This window comes from Crinia signifera, chromosome 12 (genome assembly GCF_055691185.1).
Source record: "Crinia signifera chromosome 12, ASM5569118v1, whole genome shotgun sequence".
Taxonomy (NCBI): domain Eukaryota; kingdom Metazoa; phylum Chordata; class Amphibia; order Anura; family Myobatrachidae; genus Crinia; species Crinia signifera.
In genome coordinates, this window is record NC_139228.1 from 37,943,491 (window position 1) to 37,964,851 (window position 21,361).

Genomic DNA, 21,361 nt, shown 5'->3' on the forward strand with positions numbered 1-21,361 from the left:
TGGACACCTGAAATAAGTCGACATGGCTAAATCTGTGTGTGGGCGGTGTTTAGATGACCCGCAAATCTGTGAATTCCGCATCTTTGCGGGTCAATCAGAATGAGGGCCAATGATTGTAGTTTGTAAATGACATTCCTACCTTTCACCTAATCTGGATGCAAACTAAAATCCATGTAGTAACTGCCACTGAGAAGTAATGCAAATTGAATATGGAAATGTCACAGCCACAACTTTGTAACACAAGGGTCAGGTTTATGGCTAATTGAATTCAGCCCTAAAAGTCTATTATGCTTTAAACCAATAGGAAGCTTCTATCGGAAGGCTTATAGCTTCCCATTGGTCTGCAGAGTCACGCCCCACTCCATAGGCGTGCGCAAGGGGGGTGCCGGGGGTGCACAGGCACCTCCTAATGACCCCCAGCACAATTGCAGGCAGCACCTCCTATGACCGGCAGTGCCCCCTCCCCTGGCCGGCTAGCAGTTGCTGCGTTGGGCTGGCCTGGCTGGCTGCGTTCCTTCAGGATTCAGCAGTCAGCACGAGTCTATTCAAAAGGGGGCGGGGCCACGGGGTCCGTGATTAGGCCACGCCCCCTGTATTTTCCTGTGCCCGGGTGGACTCGTGCAGCAGCTGCAGGCTTAGCTGGCTCCTGGTTGAAGATGTGTGCAGAGACTGGGGACCAGTGAGTAAGTGTGTGTGAGTGTGACATATATTGCGAGGGAGTGGACTGTGTGTGAGAATGTAGTGAGGGGAACAGGGGGCCTAATTCAGGATTGCTCACTAAGCAGCAATCTTTTGCTGCTTAGCAAGCAGAACACCGCCTGCCGAACCCCTGTGTAATGTGAATATGGGTCAGTATGCAGTGGCGTAGCTACGTTTTGGGCGCCCCCCCCCCCGTCGCCACCACGCCGAGCACCCCTACCCCGCCGCCCCGCCGAGCACCCCTACCCCGACGCCCCGCTGCCCATGCAAACCCCCCTCAATCCCCCACAGCCTTACCTATCGCGCTGGTCCCGGCGGCTCCGTTCTTCTGCTGAGGACCACCAGAAAATGGCCGCCCCCATACAGCAGACAGTTTCAGAGAACTGTGTGCTATATGGGGGCGGCCATTTTGTGGTGGTCCTCAGCAGAAGAACGGAGCCGCCGGGACCAGCGCGATAGGTAAGTCTGCGGGGGGATTGAGGGGGGGGTTTAACTATAGCACCGCAGCCCCCGGTGCCCCCACATGCACAGCGTCCCCCCGCGGTGGCGGGGGCTGCAGTGCTATAGTTACGCCCCTGTCAGTATGTGCTAATATTATTTACTACGCTCTGTGTAAAGTGAATATGGGTCACTATGTGCTAATATTAGTCACTATGGGCCTTATTTTGGTTCACTCATTCTGACAAAATCCTTCTTAGATGGACAAAACCATGTGCACTGAAGGGGAGCATATGCAAAATGTGCAGAGAGAGTTAGATTTGGTGGGATTTTACTTCAAAGTGAGATCTATATTGAAGTGTAAAAATAAAGCAGCCAGTATTTTCCCTGCACAGAAACAAAATTACTCACCCAAATCTAATTCTCTCTGCACATGTTACATCTGCCCCCCTGCAGTGCACATGGTTTTGTCCATCTAAGAAGTATTTTGTCAGAAAGAGTGAACCAAAATAAGGCCCTATGTGCTGTGTAATATGAATATGGGTCACTACGTGCGAATATTGGTCACTGCGCACTGTATAATGTAAATATGTGTCACTATGCGCAGTGTAATGTGAATATCGGTCACTATGTGCGAATATTGGTCATTACATGCTGTGTAATGTGAATATCGGTCAATATTGGTCACTGTGTAATGTGACTATGGGCCAAAGCGCTGTGTAATGTGACATTTACCGCTGCTCTGCCGGACCGATGATGAGGTGAGTAGAATTAAATGGGTGAACAGTGTACAGCGTGTGGGGCCCCCAGCGACATTTATGTGGTAGCATATGTAATAGCCATTACAGTGTGTGATATAATATGTAATGGGCATTATGGTGTGTGGCATAATGTGTAATGGGCATGGCATAATGTGTAATGGGCATCACGGTGTGAGGCGTAATGGGCATCACGTTATGAGGCATAATGTGTAATGGACATCACGGTGTGAGGCGTAATGGGCATCATGGTCTGAGTCATAATATGTAAGGGGCATCATGGTGTGAGGTGTAATGGGCATCACAGTGTGAGGTGCAACATGTAATGGGCATCACAGTGTGTGGTGCAACATGTAACGGGCATCACAGTGTGAGGTGTAATGGGCATCACGGTGTGAGGCGTAATATGTAATGGGCCTTACAGTGTGTGGCATAATGTGTAATGGGAATTACAGTGTTTGGTATGTGTATTGGGAATTACAGTGTGTGGCATAATGTGTATTGGGCATTATGGCATGTGGTATACTATGTAATGGGTGTGTGACGTGTAATAGGCATTACGTTGTAAATTTTTGGCACGCGCCTTCAGCACGCACTGTCCCTATTATCCCTATTTTACAAAAATTTGTCAACCCCTGGCATAATGTGGAATGTCCATTAATGTGTGTGGCATTATGTTTGATGGGCATTATGGTGTGTGGCATTATATGTAATGGGCATTATGCTGGGTAGCATTATGTGGAATGGGCATTACTGTGTGGCATTATGTGTGATAGGCATTATAGTGTGTGGCATTATGTGGAATGGGCATTACGGTGAGTGGCATTATGTGTAATGGGCATTACGGTGAGTGGCATTATGTGTAATGGGCGTTACAGTGTGTGGCATTATGTGTAATGGGCATTACTGTGATAGGCATTATGTGTGATAGGCATTATGGTGTGTGGCATTATGTGTAATGGGCATTACGGTGAGTGGCATTATGTGAAATGGGCAGTACAGATGGTGTAATGGTTAACATTACTGCCTCACAACCCTGAGATCATGGGTTCAATTCCTACAATGGCTCTAACTGTGCGGAGTTTGTTTACTCCGGGTATTCTGGTTTCCTCCCACAATCCAAAAATATACTGGTAGATTAATTGGCTCCCAACAAAATTTAACCCTAGAATGTCTGTGTGTGCGTGTATATGTGTTAGGGTGTTTCTGGTGGGAATGATTAATTCTGAAGCCCATATACATAAATAAGTCACCTTCTATTTAGTTTGCATTGGTGCCCAGTAGGCGGTGATGGACACGCCCAGTAGGCGTGATGTACACACCCCTCCAATGGTGCACCCCCTAATAAAATGGGCTGCCCACGCCTATGCCCAACTATTGGAGACTTGTTCGGCTGGCTAACCAACCAGCTGAATATTTACAGGAGTGTTGATCAATAATGCTGCAGCCCCTGGGGAAAACTGCTGGAGTATGTAATTCCCAGGGACCAGCACTGGCCAACCAGAGCATGACCCTGCTGAAATGAAATACTGAGCATGTATAGTGTGTAGTAGAGTGCAATATACATGCTCTACTCCAGGGATGGGGAACCTTCGGCCCTCCAGCTATTGTTGCACTGCACGCCCCAGCATGCCCTGCAAGAGATTTAGCATGGCCAAACAGCAAAACTGTAGCAGGGCATGCTGGGATGTGAAGTTTAACAACAGCTGGTGGGTGGAAGGTTCCCCATTCCTGCTCTACTCGGATGCACCAGGAACATGGCGCTTGTGTTATGCTGGGTCAGGTAGCTGGAGGTATATATATCAGGGACATTACTGAACTGTGAGCGCAATTTGTTTTATAAATGTAGACTTTCGGCTGCACAAGGTTATTATGTTATTAATTATTAAAGTTATTTAGTCATAATTAATTTCTTAATAATGAATAAATAATTCATTATTTAATAACTATTAAAGTTATTATACATTGCAGTCAGCCATCGATATCACAGAGTCGGTATGCGGTCAGTAGGCCGACAGAGTCTAGGTTCGACAGTCAATAGGCCGGCCAGTGTTGGTCGACAGGCAGAAGAGTGACACATGAAAAAGGTCGACGTGCATTATGTCAACATAGTAAAAAGGTCGATATGGGACATTATTTTTTTATGATTTTTTTTTTTTTTAATTTACATTACCATCCCAGTGGGCAAACAGTGAGACTATAATGGTTTGCCCAAAAGCATGGTGAGTGCAGGGAGGGGATGCAGTAAACTAATACGATGTCTATGTCAACCTATGTCGACAAAAACTGAAAAAAACTCATGTCGATCTTTTTCCATGTCGATGGTCAGTCTGAGCCAGCAGTGTTCATGTAGATTGTGTGCACAATATAAATATGCATCTGTGGTTGGTAAATGCTCATCTCCGGCTGCAATGAGTTGCTGATGTTTGACATAGTAGCACCCAGGCATTACGCCTAGGCCTTAGTGTTTAGGATGAACTTGGTACATTTGACTTAAAAGGTTCCTTGCTTTCCTCCTCCTCACGGCGGAGTGCAGAGCATCTATTAGCAGCTGTTTGTTGTTCAGGAGATTGTACTCTGTGAGTTTCATCAGCCTATCAAAGTCACCATCACTGTATGTAAAGTTTGTCAGATAATAAGGGGACCGGGATCCCGTCACTTCCACATTCCCATCCGGCAGCTCTTGTGGAGATCGCAACACCCCTAAAACAAGACACATTGAATTTAGGAGAGATCTGAGACATGCAATTGGGATATGCCTGATGATTCTGCTTGCAAAATATTGTGTGGTGCCCGGAACTCAGCTCATCCCATATAGGGGGTCGGTTCAGACCTGTTTGCTAGGCAGGGTATATAGCAGGGCTGGGCAATTGCGGCCCTCCAGATGTTGAGGAACTACACATCCCAGCATCAGCATGCCTTGCATCAGTTTCAGCATGGCCACATAGCAAAACTAATGCAAAGCATCCTGGGATGTGTATTTCCTCAACATCTGTAGGGCCGCAATTGTCCAGCCCTGGTATATAGTATATACTCGTGGGTGACAACCCGGAGACAACACATTACTTAGTTGACTTCCCACTGGCAATACTAGGGAATGACAAATGCAGTGTGCATTTGGAATCTATTGTATCGGATCTACTATACCTACATGATAAATGTTGCTTTTTATCGGAGAAAGTCCCCCATCCCCATGACAATTCTATATTTGGGGCCAATTTATCATTGGTCACGTGTGCAGTGAAATCTGGGTGCATATCAGCTCCCAGGAATGCATTGCATAATGTAATTACATAAGTCACGTCACGTGTATCATCTGGCACAAGCAGGGAAAGGCTATTGCCACCTACTGGCAATGCATAGTCCCGGATTACCACACAGGTACTGTGGGTACTAATGGGGAAGGTTCTGTGAGAACCCTCTGCCAGGTACAAAGTGTAGCTCTTACACTACAATGGGCTACCGCCTTCTTCAGTTGGCGTTAGCTATGGGGGCCAATATTTCGCACTCCTGGGAAATCTGACACACTTATATTTCGCTGAAAATCTGTTCTCGATGGGAGGTATTAGTTATGATTATTAAATATCAGGCTCAAAACCACATGCTGAAAATGACATACCTGGATCTTTAAATTCTTTGAAGGTGTCGTTCACAAGAGGGAAGTGAAGCACGATGGGAGTGTTAGGGTTGTCTTTATCATTAAAAATATAGCACTCTTTGTGTTTCTTTCTTTCCTCCTCACTCAACGATACTTTTGGGAATCCGATGCCCTGCGTTGTACAGTAAGTACAGGTCTGCTCTACACTCTGCAGATGGAAAGGAGGGGTGAAGATTCAACTTTCAGTCTTCATTACTTTTTCAAGAGGTTTTGACTTTGAAGTATTTATTTCCTAATGTCCTTGCTAACTAAGGCACAGACACTTTGTACAAATGTACAATGTCCAAGGTGTTTTTTGTTTTGATGTATGGATTAAATCAGGTTTATTTTGTTTGTTTGTTTGTTTGTTTTGTTTTAAATGTTCACATTTGCTTTTACTAGGTACTGTATATTATGCTTTATTTTCTGGCTTCCCTCCATTACTGCACTATCAATTATCAGAGCCTGTCTCCTGTCTAAAGCATTTTAATACATTATCTTGAAGATGTTAATTTTCAGATAGCAAATATTATCACATCTGCATTTAAAATGAGGATCAAGCTAAATATGCCCCATTGTTACAGCATGCCGTCATTCACTGAGGCTGGAACACAGTAAAAGTGGCCACACTTCCAAAAAGTTCTGTCTTTGTGCCCACACACATGCCGCTCAACCGTCGGTCGTAGGCTGCCCCACAACACCACTCCCCTCACCGATTGTCTGGGTAAGCTCGAACACTCAAGAGTCCGAGCGCCCCAATACCCCAGCACTTGAGCATGCCCGAACACCTGTGCGCCTGAACGCACCTGAGCCCCCGAACTCTGAAGCTCACCCACACATGTACAAGAGCTGGAACATACTCTAATGCCTCCGAGCATCTCAACTCCCAAGTAACCGACCGCTCGAACACCTAAGCGACAAAACACACCAGAGCATCCAAACGTACCCGAGCACCCAAACACACTCGAGTATGCCAAGAACCTCAACTCCCAAATACCCAATTGCCTGAGGTCCTGAATACCTGAGTGCCTGAACACCTGAGCACCCAAACGCCCGAATACCCAAACACCTAAAGGTGCCCACACACTAGAAAGATCTGCGATCATAAGATGTGCGCATAAATTAGCCTTCAAATCTTTTGTCCGATCTGGACAAAAGATTTCAGGCAAGTGCACATCTTTACCAAAGATTTTTCTTAAGATCCCGTGTGCGTTCCTATGGATCTTTTGTTAAATCTTCTGATCTTTTGTGCAGCACGTAAGATCAGAAGATTTAGCAAAAGATCCACGGGAGCGAGCATCGGCCGATTTATCGAAAATCGGCCAATCGGCCCAAAAATCGTTCTAGTGTGTGGGCACCTTAAGTCCCAAAGATCTTTAACTGCATTGTCTGATCTTCCCTGCAGCACAGAAGATCAGAAAATGCAGCTAATGATCTGCGGGAGCGTGCCCATTGGATACCGATCTATAAAATCATCCGAAAGGAAATGGCACGGAAGAAAGCCACTGGCCCCTTACACTAGACTCAAAGTCATAATCACCTGCATGGAAGAATGCCTGGCCACTGGCCTTTTACAAGAGACAAAGGGGCAGATTTATTAAGTTTGGAGAAGAGATAAACTGGAGATAAAGCAGAGAAAAGGTAAAAGGAGATAAAGCACCAGCCAATCAGCTGTGTTTGGAAAAGACAGTTGGGAGTTGATTGGCTGGTGCTTTATCTCCTTTTACCTTTTCTCCGCTTTATCTCGAGTTTATCTCTTCTCCAAGCTTAATAAATCTGCCCCTCAGAGTCATAACCACCTTCATGGAAAAAAAGCTGACCACTGGCCACTGGGCTCTTAAACTAGACTCAGAGTCATAACCACCTTCATGGGAAAAAATCTGGCCACTGGCCTCTTAAACTAGACTCAGAGTCATAACCACCTTCATGGAAGAAAGCTGGCCACTGGCCCCTTATATTATATTCAGAGTCCTGTACTAGGTATTCATGTCCCGGAGAATGAAACATTGCCTGCAACCTAGACATTCAGTAGAAGAATAGTGACTTACCAGAAGTGGTGTATCTAGAGTATAATCAAAAGATATAATGATGTCCACTTTCCTCTCCGGTCTGAGTAATGGGGGGAAGCTGGCATTAATGAAATAGCCAGCATCCACAAGACACAGGTTGTCCGCCAATGTAGTCAGCTGATTAGGGAAGATATCTAAATTGGAATCTGTAAGACAATAATAAACATAAAATAATTTCTGATCCCAGATTTATGGGCGTGTTTTGGGTACGCTCCATTGGTTTTTCCATGTGGTTGGTTAATGACAGTCATCACACAGTTACCCTTTCATGTTGGTACTACGGGCATGGAAGATCATTTAAGTGCATGAAGGAATTTTCCACATTGACTTTGTAAAACCTTTTCCTCTCCCAATGGTCCTACAGTAATACTACAGCCACATAATATTTATTTTATTTATTTAATTACAGTTTCTTATATAGCGCAGCAGATTCCGTTGCACTTTACAATGGTAGACCGTGATAAAACAAACTGGGTAACAACAGACAGACTTGGAGGTAGGAGGGCCCTGCTGCAAGCTTAAAATCTATAGGGATATAGGGGGGATACACAAGGACAGGCACCAGTAATAGCATAGCAGTCCTACCAAGTTACAAGTCCTGAAGGGAAGCTATATAATACATAAGTGCCTCAGAGGGTTATGCGTGCGGTATATAAATATGATAGGCTTGCCTGAAGAGGTGAGTTTTCAGGGAACACTTGAAAGTTTGGAGGCTAGTGGAGAGTGTTATTGTGCGTGGAAGGACATTCCATAGGATGGGAGCAGCCCGATGAAAGTCCTGTAATAGTAAATGGGAGCTACTGACCAGTGAAGAAGAGAGACGCAGATCTTGTGTAGAGCGTAGTGGTCGAGATGGGAGATATTTTGTGATAAGTAGAGAGATATAAGCTGGTGCAGTATGGTTAATAGCTTTATATGTTAGTAGAAATGTTTTATATTGAATACGGTAAGATACAGGCAACCAGTGGAGGGACTGGCAGATAATACATGTATTACATGCATCGCCTTCGCCTGTCTGCTGTTACGGGAACATAACCTACTGGAATATACCACATTCTGGATCTAGTTCTCTTTCTCAGGTGTGTATAGCAAGTCGACAATGTCTAGGTCTGCCTCAAAAGATCAACAATGGAAAAAAGTTGACACAAGGAAAATTTAGAAACATAAAAGTTCAACACATGAAAAGGTTGACATGAATTTTTTAAATTTCTAGGTGTTAATGTTGACACCTTCGGTCCAGCTGCCTCCTTTTACTGTTCTCCATAGGAGTCCACGTGGAAAATAAAGTATGAAAAAAAAAAAATGGGAACAAAACATGAAAAACTCAGATCGACCTTTTCACATTGACCTGTTGACTTATTGCTTGTCTTGACCATTTGACAAAGTCGACTATATGTATGTCGACCATATTGTGTCGACCAATTGACTGCCAACCTAGGCATTGTATGTCAGCTATCTGGTTCCCTTCTTTCTCTAGTACAATTGTTGGCAATTGTTATTCTCTCACCTTTCATTTTTCGTTCTGTTCAAATTTATTCAATTCTATATCACTAAATGCGTTAAATAAATATATGTCATCATGAACATGTTACCTCCCCGCCTTTACCCCTCCCCCTTTCCTTCCTGTCTCTACTTCCCTCTAGATCTTTTAAACTTTTGAATTTTTTTTTATCATCTTAGTAGATGATTCCAATGTATTCAGAGAAGTACTTAGTAGATGATTCCAATGTGTGCAGAGAAGCACTTAGTAGATGATTCCAATGTGTGCAGAGAAGCACTTAGAAGATGATTCCAATGTGTGCAGAGAAGCACTTAGTAGATGATTCCAATGTGTGCAGAGAAGCACTTAGTAGTTGATTACTGTATGCAGATATAATGTCGTCAATCACCAGGTCGATATTCACAAGGTCAGAAGGTCAACATTGACAGAATATCAACATTTCCGTTAGGGTTTCAATAAGGGCTGCTTTTAAGGTTTGTGTTTTCTGTTTGTGTTGCTGTTAGAGTTCTGCTGGAGACTCCCTGAAACAACAGCAATCTCCATCTCTCCCTAATTAGTCTAGCAATCTCCCTCATGTCAGCTAGCCCACATTACACGGTTACATTTTTTGGGGAAAAAGGAATGAGAGATAGATACATTGAATCATCAGCGCCATTTCCCAGCACTTTACCAAGTATAGTAGCTCTTACTAACTGCTTTGGGGCTCATCTACATTTGGATATTTAATTTTAAAAGATTCCTCTCAGATGTAGCAGTACACACCCACGCTTCTAGGGGCCACGTTCACATCTTTTTACAATCTCGCCATATATGGAAATAGACACGCCCTTTGGGTGGAGCATGACACGCCCCCTCAATGGGGCGCTGTGCAAAATTCTATTACCAACTATAATCTCCCTGAAACTAGTTTTCAGAAGTAGGCAAGTATGGCAGGGGTGCCTATGTTGGTGGGTCAGGCCCAATGCTAATTATTTATGGTAATTAAAATTGGCAAAACCAGTGCTGGTGGCTGCTAATTATAAACTATGTCAGGGATGGGGAACCTTTGGCCCTCTAGCTGTTGTTGAACTACACATCCCAGCATGCCCTGCAATAGCTTTACAAATACCAAAACTGTAGCAGAGCATGCTGGGATGTGTAGTGCAACAACAGCTGGAGGGCCAAAGGTTCCCCATCACTGAACTATGTGGACAAACATTAGTAAATCCTGACCCTTCCCACATAATTAAACCTAAAGATGACCTATAAATACTTAATTCAAAAATAAATTATAAGTTTTGAGTAAGAAACTTTTTTATCCTAGGGGTGAAGGGGAACAAATTCTGATACTCCAGGGTGCCGTGCGTCAGAAAAGTTTGGGAACCGCTGGGTTAGGGTTAGCTTTAGCTTAGAGTTATTTACAGCACTAGAAGAAAACCAGCATGTCAACATTTTAACAATGTAGACATAACATCAGCATTGACATGTTTAAGGTGCCCATACATTAATGCGATTTCAATGGATCGGACAAGAAATCAAGTAAAAAGTGTCAAATCACATGTGTCCTATCACGGATTCCAATCTGATGAGCGGTCCCATGCAGATCAGAACCAAAGATCGCAAGTGCTGCAATAAAGATTTGTCAATCCATCGTATGCAAAAGGAACGTATACAGGTATTCTCACTGGGGATACACCTAGCTCCTGACTCTCTGAAGTATACCTTTGAGAATTGACCTGAAAATAATCCACTCCATATCGATTGTCCACAATCGCCAATGTATGTCTACATCTTCGCCAAACATTAAGTGCAATTCTTGGTTATTATGGAGCCTTTGTGACACTTCGTCCAAGAATCAAAGCTCCAAATTCTATTAGACCGTTCATAAACGGCATCCCCTTTTGTTTTACGCTGGAAAATAATCTCAGCTTTTCGATTTATAAGATCAAATTGGATCCAGATCACCCCTGAGGAAGTCCTAACGGACGAAACGCGTAGGGTCGTATCTGTACAAGTCCCATTCTGGTGTTGGATCATTCTGTTGGATCTACTGATCAAATTTTATGTAAAACCGTATTATTGTACTATTAATTTTTATGCATCAATAACTGTAATAAATACAGATGTTTTAACTGTGTATAATTTCTGTGGTGAAAAAAACTGTATTTGGGCGCACTCCTATTCTTTTTCTTGTTTCTATTTGTATACAGGTCCTTATTCAGATCTGATCGCAGTACAAATTTGTTCTCAAAATGGGAAAAACCATGCTGCACTGCAGGTGGGGCAGATGTAACATGTGCAGAGATAGTTAAATTTGGGTGGGGTGTGTTGAAACTGAAATCTAAATTGCAGTGTAAATATAATGCAGCCAGTATTTACCCTGCACAGAAACAAAATAACTCACCCAAATTTAACTCTCTCTACACATGTTACATCTGCCCCACCTGCAGTGCACATGGTTTTGCCCATTTTGAGAACAAATTTGTACTGCAATCAGATCTGAATAAGGGCCACAGTGTATTTTATGCGTTCCTCACACCCGGGGAGCTGTTGGGAAATTCCATAGTTTATGACTTCTACCTCCAAGACGGCAAGGTGTAAAGGTGCATACGCATAAGATGATATATGAAACGGTTGTGGTATAGCGGGTCGAAGGGGTTTAGGTTGACCACCCTTTGTCGGCCCGGCTTAGTTAGAGGCGTAAAGATAGTGGGCTGTTGCTAGAGCGGCAATAACACTAGATAGACATCGGTGACTGATTGGCGCGACTATGGACAAAGTACACATTGTCGTCTGGGCGTTTTTTGGTGATGAATATCACAGGGGTCCCTGGGGACACTGTATATATGCACAGTGTCCCCATACACGCCATACTTTGGGCACACTCTTCTATTCTAACTCTATGTCCACTTGGATAGTAAAGAATGATCCAAGTGGACCGGAACCAAAAAATCCTGAAAAAGTCCAGTTGACCATGGTCCCGCTGATCAGCCGCCGCTGTCTACCTAGCGTTACTGCCACCAACTATCTTTACGCGTCTAATTAAGGGTGGTCGACCATACCATGGTCAATCTAAACCCCATTGACCCAGATACCATATTAAACAATATACATGATAATGGCCATCATTAACAATATTTTTGTGCATATCATCTAGTGTGTAAGCACTATATCGTTAACAATGTCCTCTATCGTCTTTACATAGAGGACGACGGAGCATATCGCTTGCGTCATGCATCCCCGCATGTCGTTTTACTTCTCGCACTCGGCAATGGCAAGTGTGTATGCACTAGTGGCTCCCAATATTCAGCTGCATACATATCTAATGCAGTGATTTTCAACCTTTTTACCTTTGGGCGCACTAAATAAGATTTTTAAATTGCCAAACAGGTTTGGGCAACTCTAGATCTGGGGCACACTTGAGAACAGCTCAATGCCACAGCACAGTGGTAGAAAAACACTGATCTAATGTGTACCTGTGGGGCTGTGCAGTCTGTGAGGAGAAGATGGAGAGTCTCTGTGGAGAGGGGCAGTGAGTAGGAGTTGAGCCCGGCAGCAGTCCAAAAGAAGAGAGGGGTGTGGTGAGTACGGAGCCAGCCCCCAAAGCAGTATAGTGCAGCCTCCGGACAGCCCCTTACAGATTAAAGCCTGGCTGCAAGTCTCCATAGAGACATTGATGGACAGCTAAAGGGACACCTTTAGTGATTACTTTGCGGAGGGATATATATATATATATATATATATATATATATATATATTAATCAGTATCCTCCCAGTATAAATCTCAGCTGTACAGTATAAATACAGACTACTTCACAACCAGCTGATGTTGTCAGGGAAATACAGTTTCTCCAGGGACAGTTTACAGAGCACCCTCACAGGCAGTCTAGGCCATCCCCAGTTCTGCCTACTGCACTAGACACAGAGCAGCTAAAACAGTGCAGACTGACAGCTTATACCAGGGGTGGCCAAACCGGTCCTCGAGATCTACCAACGGTCCACGTTTTCCACATCACCTAGCTGGTGCACAGCTGCAGTCATTACTAACTGTCACATTTTCAAACCTGCTGCATTCATTCCTACTATAGATCCACAGGCGGTCTGAAAAACATGCACCGTAGGTAGATCTTGAGGACAGGTTTGGCCACCCCTGGCTTATACCCACGCCCCGGCTGCAGCACCTTAGGAGATGGTAATACAGTGCAGACTGACAGCTTATACCCACGCCCCGGCTGCAGCACCTTAGGAGATGTTAATACAGTACAAGCGGTGATGGTTAATACAGATTTACTAAAGTAAAAGTGCATATGAAAGGCTTCAGAAACAGTTACAGTGAACTTATGACTAAACTCGCTGACAGTTGCAGAGCTTGAGAAAAATGAGAATTAACCCTTTGAATAGGTATATATTTATCCGAGAATATGGAGTGAAGAAAGTTTATATTAGCAAGCCCTTCAGTCAACCAAGTTAAACCCTTTTGGATTACAAAAGTTAACCATTAACTAGTCCATCCTATAGTGAAACCGTCCCATTTGTCTTATCGGAGAGAGAGAGATGGTCAAGTAGACTTTGGACACCCAACATCTCCCTAAAAATTCAGGAAAACATTTCCTTCAATTGTAACGGGAAAAAAGGGGTGTCGGTCAACAGGCTAGGCGCTCGATATTTCCAAAGTGGATATGATAATGATCTGGACCCACAGTTGGGAATTTTTACCAGAACAAAAATTTATTATACATAAAATTTACAATTAAAAGTGCAAATGCAAAAGACAGGTGATTTAAAGTGCAAGTGCAACAGCAGTACATTTGATGATTTCCAAAGTGACAATGCATAAATATTTCAAAGTGCATTAACAATGGATACGACGGGGAAATCTGATGTCTTATCTCACCATTCCAGGGAAGTGCGGTGGGCTAGGTGCTATAGATGGTGGGTCCCGGGTAGCAGGAAAGAAAGCACCACCGCACAGGCTTTGGATGGGGATACACAGGTATAACAGCAGAGTCCTCCCGTCAGAGCGTTGGCATCCTCATAACATGTTTCGGAATCAGGTTCCTTCTTCAGATGTGGATGCCAACACACTGAAGGACAGGGTTTTTATACCCTAGGTAATTGGCTAATCCAAATCACCTGTACAACACACCTCCGTTTTTCAGGAAGTGACTTTTTTTTTTTTTTTTTTTTTTTTTTTTTTTTTTTTTTTTTTTTTTTTTGAAAAACGGAGGTGTGTTGTACAGGTGATTTGGATTAGCCAATTACCTAGGGTATAAAAACCCTGTCCTTCAGTGTGTTGGCATCCACATCTGAAGAAGGAACCTGATTCCGAAACATGTTATGAGGATGCCAACGCTCTGACGGGAGGACTCTGCTGTTATACCTGTGTATCCCCATCCAAAGCCTGTGCGGTGGTGCTTTCTTTCCTGCTACCCGGGACCCACCATCTATAGCACCTAGCCCACCGCACTTCCCTGGAATGGTGAGATAAGACATCAGATTTCCCCGTCGTATCCATTGTTAATGCACTTTGAAATATTTATGCATTGTCACTTTGGAAATCATCAAATGTACTGCTGTTGCACTTGCACTTTAAATCACCTGTCTTTTGCATTTGCACTTTTAATTGTAAATTTTATGTATAATAAATTTTTGTTCTGGTAAAAATTCCCAACTGTGGGTCCAGATCATTATCATATCCACTTTGGAAATATCGAGCGCCTAGCCTGTTGACCGACACCCCTTTTTTCCATATCCATCTAAGAGTCGGTGTTACTCTTATATTTGGCAACAGAGGGCTGCAGATATTCCTAGAGTAAAATAGTGCGCACAGGTTACCACCCTACCCCCTTTCTATTGTTCAATTGTAACGGGAACAAGTTTATAATCAGCAGTAAAAGTGAAATTATTATTGCGCTTGTAAAGTGCACACAGTGACTTCAGGGACAATTAACGAGTACCTTCCTTCCAAAGTACTTTGCTTAGTGGATTACAAATTAATTGAGGAACCTGTTCTCCCTCAGAATCTGGAGTTCTACAAGATCGAAAGACTTTACACATTATAAGCGCTTGACTAAGGGCAGTATTCAATTAGAAAAATTCGCTGTGATTTCTGGAGAGTTTGTGCTTTTCACGCGGTGGAGAGAGGTTTTTTTTCTCCAAAGGCGAGCCACCCTATTCAATGTGAAATATTCTCCGTCTTTCTAGGTGATTCTCGCCGTCTCTCTCCGTGTAGAAATTCTCCATCTTTTGATGGAGAGCAGGAATGTGAACTTTTAAACTAAAAGGGTGTTTTTTTTAATTTTGGTGTCAAAAAATCAGGTTTTTTTTTTCTGTGAAGGGCCATGTTATTTTTATTCATGTGCCTATAGCACATGAATATATATTTAATTTTAAAAAAAATATTTTTTTACATTTTTTTTTTACACAGTGCAGCCAGCAGGGGGCCGGAGCGCTCGAGCCGCTCATTAGATATTCATATATTCACTGCACCCGATGCACGTTCGGGTACAGTGAATACTGGGTCCCCCGCTGGCTATAGGGGGGGCAGCCTGTGCTGCCTGGGTCCAGGGGAGCCCTGCTCCCCTCCCCATATCCCCTGCAGCAGCCAAGAGAGACTTTAATCTCTCTTGGCTGCTACGTCCCCCGGCTCCCTGACAGCTCCCTGCCGCGGACGCTCGTCCGCTGCAGGGGTTAAGACTCGCCGCGAGTGGCGGCGAGTCTTTAACACGTTGAATAGGGGGAGCAGGAGTGGCAGCGAGCCCTCCGGAACACGAAGAGTGCACGGCGAGCAAAAAAAAATGCTCGCCGTGCACGGAGAATATTTTCATTGAATACTGCCCTAAAAGGAGAGTAACTGCAGTTAAGTCATAGACACTAAGGGTAAAATGAACTCATTATTGCGCAATAATAACAAACTATAGTAATTGAATTAGTAGAGGTCTCTTAGAAATTGTTATTGAAATGAATTATTTTACATTGTAACAGTTTAATATATATGGTAGATGTATCTGTAGTCTGTAATAACTTGATTATCTTATCGCAAGAAGGTAGGGTATTTGTTATAGGTATTCTAGGAATTGAGGAGTAGGATGTGGAGGAGACAGTTGAAGTACAGACGTCCGCAGTTCCAGCTAAATAAAACTTTCATCCCTGATTGTTATTTGTGAATACTTTGAATGTGAAATGTATTAAATTGACCAATATTGTTATTCAGTGAAATAAAATGTTTTACATTATTTGACTGAGAATGGTCTTCAAGTATTATATGGAGAATCTGTAAAGAAAGGGAACAACAGAAATACTTACCCGTGATAGATTTCACATACCCAGCCTAAGATAATTACTTCTAGGACTATCAAGGTACCTGATATCAATAGTTCACCACTCTGCTAAGTGAAGAGGCTGCATAACCTTACCATATCTCCTTACCTTTCCATGTGCAATACTGTGAGTTTTTGTGATATTCTTTGTGTAAGTGAAGTCCCCGCAGGAAATTTTGCTGCTCCCCATCTATGGGCCTGTTGGTTAATACGCCCTTCAAAATGCGACTAAAGGGGCCAGCTGGAGTGAACAGGCGGGTTTTCGTGTGAGCAGATTCCCTTCTCAGACGGATATCCTCGTTGTCTTTCGGAGGAAAGGAGAAAAAAAATCTGCATTAATATTATTAACCTTTTGCAGAAGTTCAGAATAGCATTCCTCCAGTGGTGAGATCATTCCTACTATACTATCTACAGGTGGAACTCTATGCAAAAAGGACCATTGGTTAAGGAACACCGTCATATACCAAAGTTTCTTTGGTTATTGCCGTAGACCCTATGTAGTGAGGACTGCACTACTAATAGTGGCATCATGGACAGTGTAATGGTTAGACCTCAGTGCCTCACAGCACTGAGGTCATGGGTTCGATTCCCACCATGGTCCTAACTGTGCGGATTTTGTATATTCTCCCCGTACTTGCGTGGGTTTCCTCCGGGTACTCCGGTTTCCTCCCACAATCCAAAAATATACTGGTAGAGTCAATTGGCTTCCAATAAATTTTTTTACCATAGAATCTCTGCGTGTACATGTGGTAGGGAATATAGATTGTAAGCTCCACTGGGGCAGGGACTGATGTGAATGTTCAACTATACTCTATGCGGAATATGTGTGCGCTATATAAGAAACTGTTAATAATAATAATAATAATAATACCTGCTGTATTTTCTTAGAAAATAAATCTAGTCCGTTCCAACAGGGTTAGAGCACATTACAGCCTAAAAAAATATATAAATCAGTCAAATATAAATACAATTATTTGTACATAGAAAATATCGCACCAATATCCTTAATTCTGTCTTTGACCCAGGTGTCCCAGAAGGTGTCCAGCTGTGTAGTCAGATACCAGGTGTCCACTAAATTCAAGGAGAAGACATTTCCCCATAAACCTAAACAAAGAAACAGTAATACACAATCAGATAGGTACAACATTCCCAAAATATTGTTACATTAAATGTTGTTAAATGCTGTTGATTCGCTACCAAGGGAGGTGTCACTGGCTGGTACAATAAGTGTATTACCGTAGATCAGGTCGTGGCCCGTGAACACCTTCAGACTAAGGCCCTCATTCTGATCTGCTCGGTAAGCTGTGAAGTTTGTAGCTTACCGGGCAGTTGTTGCACCACCCACCAAATCCCCCCACCACCACCACCGTATCTCCTCGTATGTGCCCGCTGCTGGAGAAATCAATCCATGGTCGTCGACCATGGAATGATTTCTCCAGTGCTTGCAAATATAAGTCACTGCCCTGTCTGCCCCCCCCCCCCCCTCCTGTGCGATCCACACGCCGACAGTGCCGGTTGGCAAGGGCGCTCGCACAGAAGCCCTGCATATGCGCATATGACAATATGCACACACACAGAACTTCACCATCAGTCCACCGTGCAAACCCGTAGGGGATGCTCGTAGTTAGAATGAGAGCCTTAACCCAAGCATGTTCTTCAGGAACAAAGTCTTTCCGATCAATCAGAAAGTAGAGGAATCTATGACAACGTGATGACATCAGAACTCCAGTTTCATGACTTATGTGCTATATCTGCACATAGAAACATAGACAGCACAAGACTGAGTGCTACCTTGCAGATAGCAAATACGAGGCTCCGGGTGTTTTTTCATTAACCTTCCCATGTAGAATTCACTTCCAAAGTCCTCTGTTCGGATGAAAGCACCGTATTTCAGGAGTCCTACTTCATATGGGGTGAACTCGCACCACTCTGAAATGACATATACCGATTACAGAATAGCTTTCACACTTTATTTTATTATTTTACAAACCTTGCACATTAGACAATGGGCATCATTTAACTTCACTCAGAACCGAGCAAATTTGACCTTGTTCCGATGTTTGGGATCTGCGCAATCGTGTATTTGCACATTTGCAGACCCACCAACGAACGGATTCAGGACCTTTCGTTGCAGGGAGGTAGGGATGGGGCCCGCGCGGCACCGGACCAAGGGAACGCCAAGCGTTTTATGGGCAGTCCCATGAAAACGCTGGACTTTCCCATGGGATTGCAGACGGGCCGACGTCACAGGATGTCAGCATCCGGCCCTTCTTTGGTGATTTGCAGAGGAAATAAAAGTCAGTTTCTTTCTACTGACTTTTATTATCGGCGACCATCAAATAATTTCTCTGGCTAACGGATGCATGCGAGGGTATGTGTGATTGATTCGGCGGTGGGGACGATTGCTGCTTACCATGCAGTGTTGAATAACCCCCAATATTTCTTGACTTTAGAAAACCCCACCACTGAATAGGCATTGCTATGGGTGGGAAATTGGCGTTGTGCATCAATATTAAACTTAACTTTACAAAAAAAGTATTAGTAGTATCCCTAATATTTATAGAGAATGTCTTAGGATGAGCTGCTGGGACGTCTTCTGAGAAATCTAAATCCCAAATTTCTATTAGTCCAATCTTTCCACATCACTATTCTGGGTCCAACCTGGGTCCGGCCCTTTCACATTAAAACTGGGTCACCCATTATACAGAGGGTGACCCAGGTTTAACCCTTCTTATATCCGGGGCGAACTAACGCAAATTGACACGTCAGCAACTCGGCAATTACCGGGTACGAGGTGCAGTGTGAAAGGGGTATAAGTTTGCAGAGATTTTGTTGCACTGTGTATGTGTTACCCCCTTCCCAGCTCCAAACTAATCCAGGCTGCCAATGCTGTGTCAGTATAGGACTCCTTTTTAAAATATGTTTCTACCCCTGTCCAAAGGAGGTTGCCTATCCTAATATTACTTTGTTCACAGAAGTTTACAATCTTATGAATATATGATTGCATTGAATCGGGATTAGGAAATTTTAGTTTAAGGGGCACATTTGAAAATTGGGAGGCTGGATAATAGTCTTATAAATGGGAAGGTATCAGAGAAGGGAGTAGCCAAGGAAATATCCTGAATATGAGAGTGGGAAGAGGCAATCAGGGAGGGAGAGAGGTGGCAGTCATTGGCAGAGTGTAGGGGGCGTGAGGGATTATGGGGTCTATTCCTGGAGCAGCCAAAAAAGTGGAGATATGAACCAATGCACTTTAATTAATGTCACTTGAAAGTTGATTGGTTGTCATATCCAATCAACTTTCAAGTGACATTCATTAGAGTGCATTCTATAAACGTATATGTACCAGCTGGTTGGTTGCAATGGGCAACTTCTCCACTCTTTACGCAGCTTCATGAATAGACCCCTATGTGAGGGAATGAGGCTGGAGCATAGGGAGGAGAGGTGTGACTAAGGTTAAAGGAGAGACTTGACTTTTGTGGGTCACCAAGTGGGGTGTACCCCTATCAGACCCTTTTACAACTTGCTCCACGCTGTGTGTTCCATGTTCTCTATCACATTCCAACATTCCTACACTGAGATCCGCATGATAGGTGGACAATGTCTAGGTGGACAGTCCATAGGTCTACAACAGAAGGTCGACGCCCACAAGTGTAACATTGACAAAAAGTTGACTTGCAAAAGGTCATCAGATGAAAAGATCAATGTCCATTTTTCACAAGTTTTTGTTTTCATAAAAAAAAAAAAAAAAAAAGATTCCCCAGGCCTGAGACATGTGAGCGAAGCCAGGATATGCAGTACATTAATTGGGGATCCACGTGCTCGGGAGTCAACATTGACACAAAAACCCCTGAACACTACTGCTGACCTTTTCCATGTCAACATTTTCTTGTGTCTACCTTTTGGCAATGTGAAACTTTTGGTGTTCCCATCATCCATCCCCCCCGTAGTCAGACCTGGCCAACCTGTGGCTGTCTAGCTGTTGTGAAACTGCACATCCCAGCATGCCTTGCCAGCAGTTTTAGTATTCCATAATAGCAAAACGGAGGAAGGGCATGCTGGGACTTATAGTTCACAACAGCTGGAAAGCCACAGGTTAGCCAGACCTGCCCTAAACCAATATTGCCACGTCCTCTGTTGACTGAAATAAAAGACCGATACGTGTCCAAATCTGTGCTCAACAAGCGTCAGTTCCTCACTGGGAGCCTGCACCATCCATGCAAGCTCCTCTACTAGCAGTTACAGACAACACTCCAGCATTCTAATAGTTCTCTGGCATATATTACAAGTGTCAGCTATGACTAAGGTCCTATATGGTGAGTAAATGTAGCAGCGCACAACTTTAAAAATGAATAAAAAAAAAATATTAAAAATTGGATGATCCAATTTTTAATTGTTATTTTTTTAATTGTTTTTATTTATTTTTTTTATTCATTTTCAAAGTTGTGCGCTGCTACATCTGTTCTTTTTGCATCTTTTCACGGGACCAACTATCCCCATCAAAAAGCAGCTGCAGGAAATAGCACTCCTGGTGAGCGCCCCCCAGCTCTGCCCTTAGGGTCAGTTCTACTATTTTTCTTCTCAACCTATATGGTGAGTACCTTTGAAATCCAGGGTGCTGATTGTGTTCTGTTTAACATTCATAGCAAGGTAAATGGGTAACGGATTCTGACCCTTTTCCAGTGCCGCCTGCTGATCAGAAAGCCTGCTCTCGTTCCTCTGGAAGAGTAAAATAAACACGGTGAATAATCTGCTGTTACACACTAACACACTGTGCAATAATCCACCTCTTCCAGCTTCCGGAAGCGGTACATCTGTCAGAATGAACTTAGGTCTACAGTCATTAGGTCGACCGGCAGGAAGGTCGACCTGATTTAAGGTCGACATGGGCCAAGGTCGACATGACTTAAGGTCGAATTTGCATAAAGGTCGACATGAGGAAGGTCGACTGGTCATAAGGT

At 43.5% G+C, this 21,361-nt stretch overlaps 1 protein-coding gene across 1 annotated transcript in view; it reads right to left on the reverse strand.

The window, feature by feature from the left end:
• Window positions 1-3,821: 3,821 nt before the first annotated feature.
• LOC146049528 (cytosolic phospholipase A2 delta-like) overlaps window positions 3,822-21,361 on the reverse strand; it is a 71,125-nt gene continuing 53,585 nt past the window's right edge. Inside the window, exons 16-22 of the mRNA XM_083166064.1 lie at window positions 21,002-21,119; window positions 18,192-18,329; window positions 17,397-17,504; window positions 16,510-16,704; window positions 7,581-7,747; window positions 5,515-5,701; window positions 3,822-4,598 (exon numbers count right to left, since the gene is read on the reverse strand). Of these exons, the coding sequence (XP_083022190.1) occupies window positions 4,357-4,598; window positions 5,515-5,701; window positions 7,581-7,747; window positions 16,510-16,704; window positions 17,397-17,504; window positions 18,192-18,329; window positions 21,002-21,119 (1,155 nt within the window). The 3' untranslated portion in view covers window positions 3,822-4,356. The remainder of the gene's footprint in view (window positions 4,599-5,514; window positions 5,702-7,580; window positions 7,748-16,509; window positions 16,705-17,396; window positions 17,505-18,191; window positions 18,330-21,001; window positions 21,120-21,361) is intronic.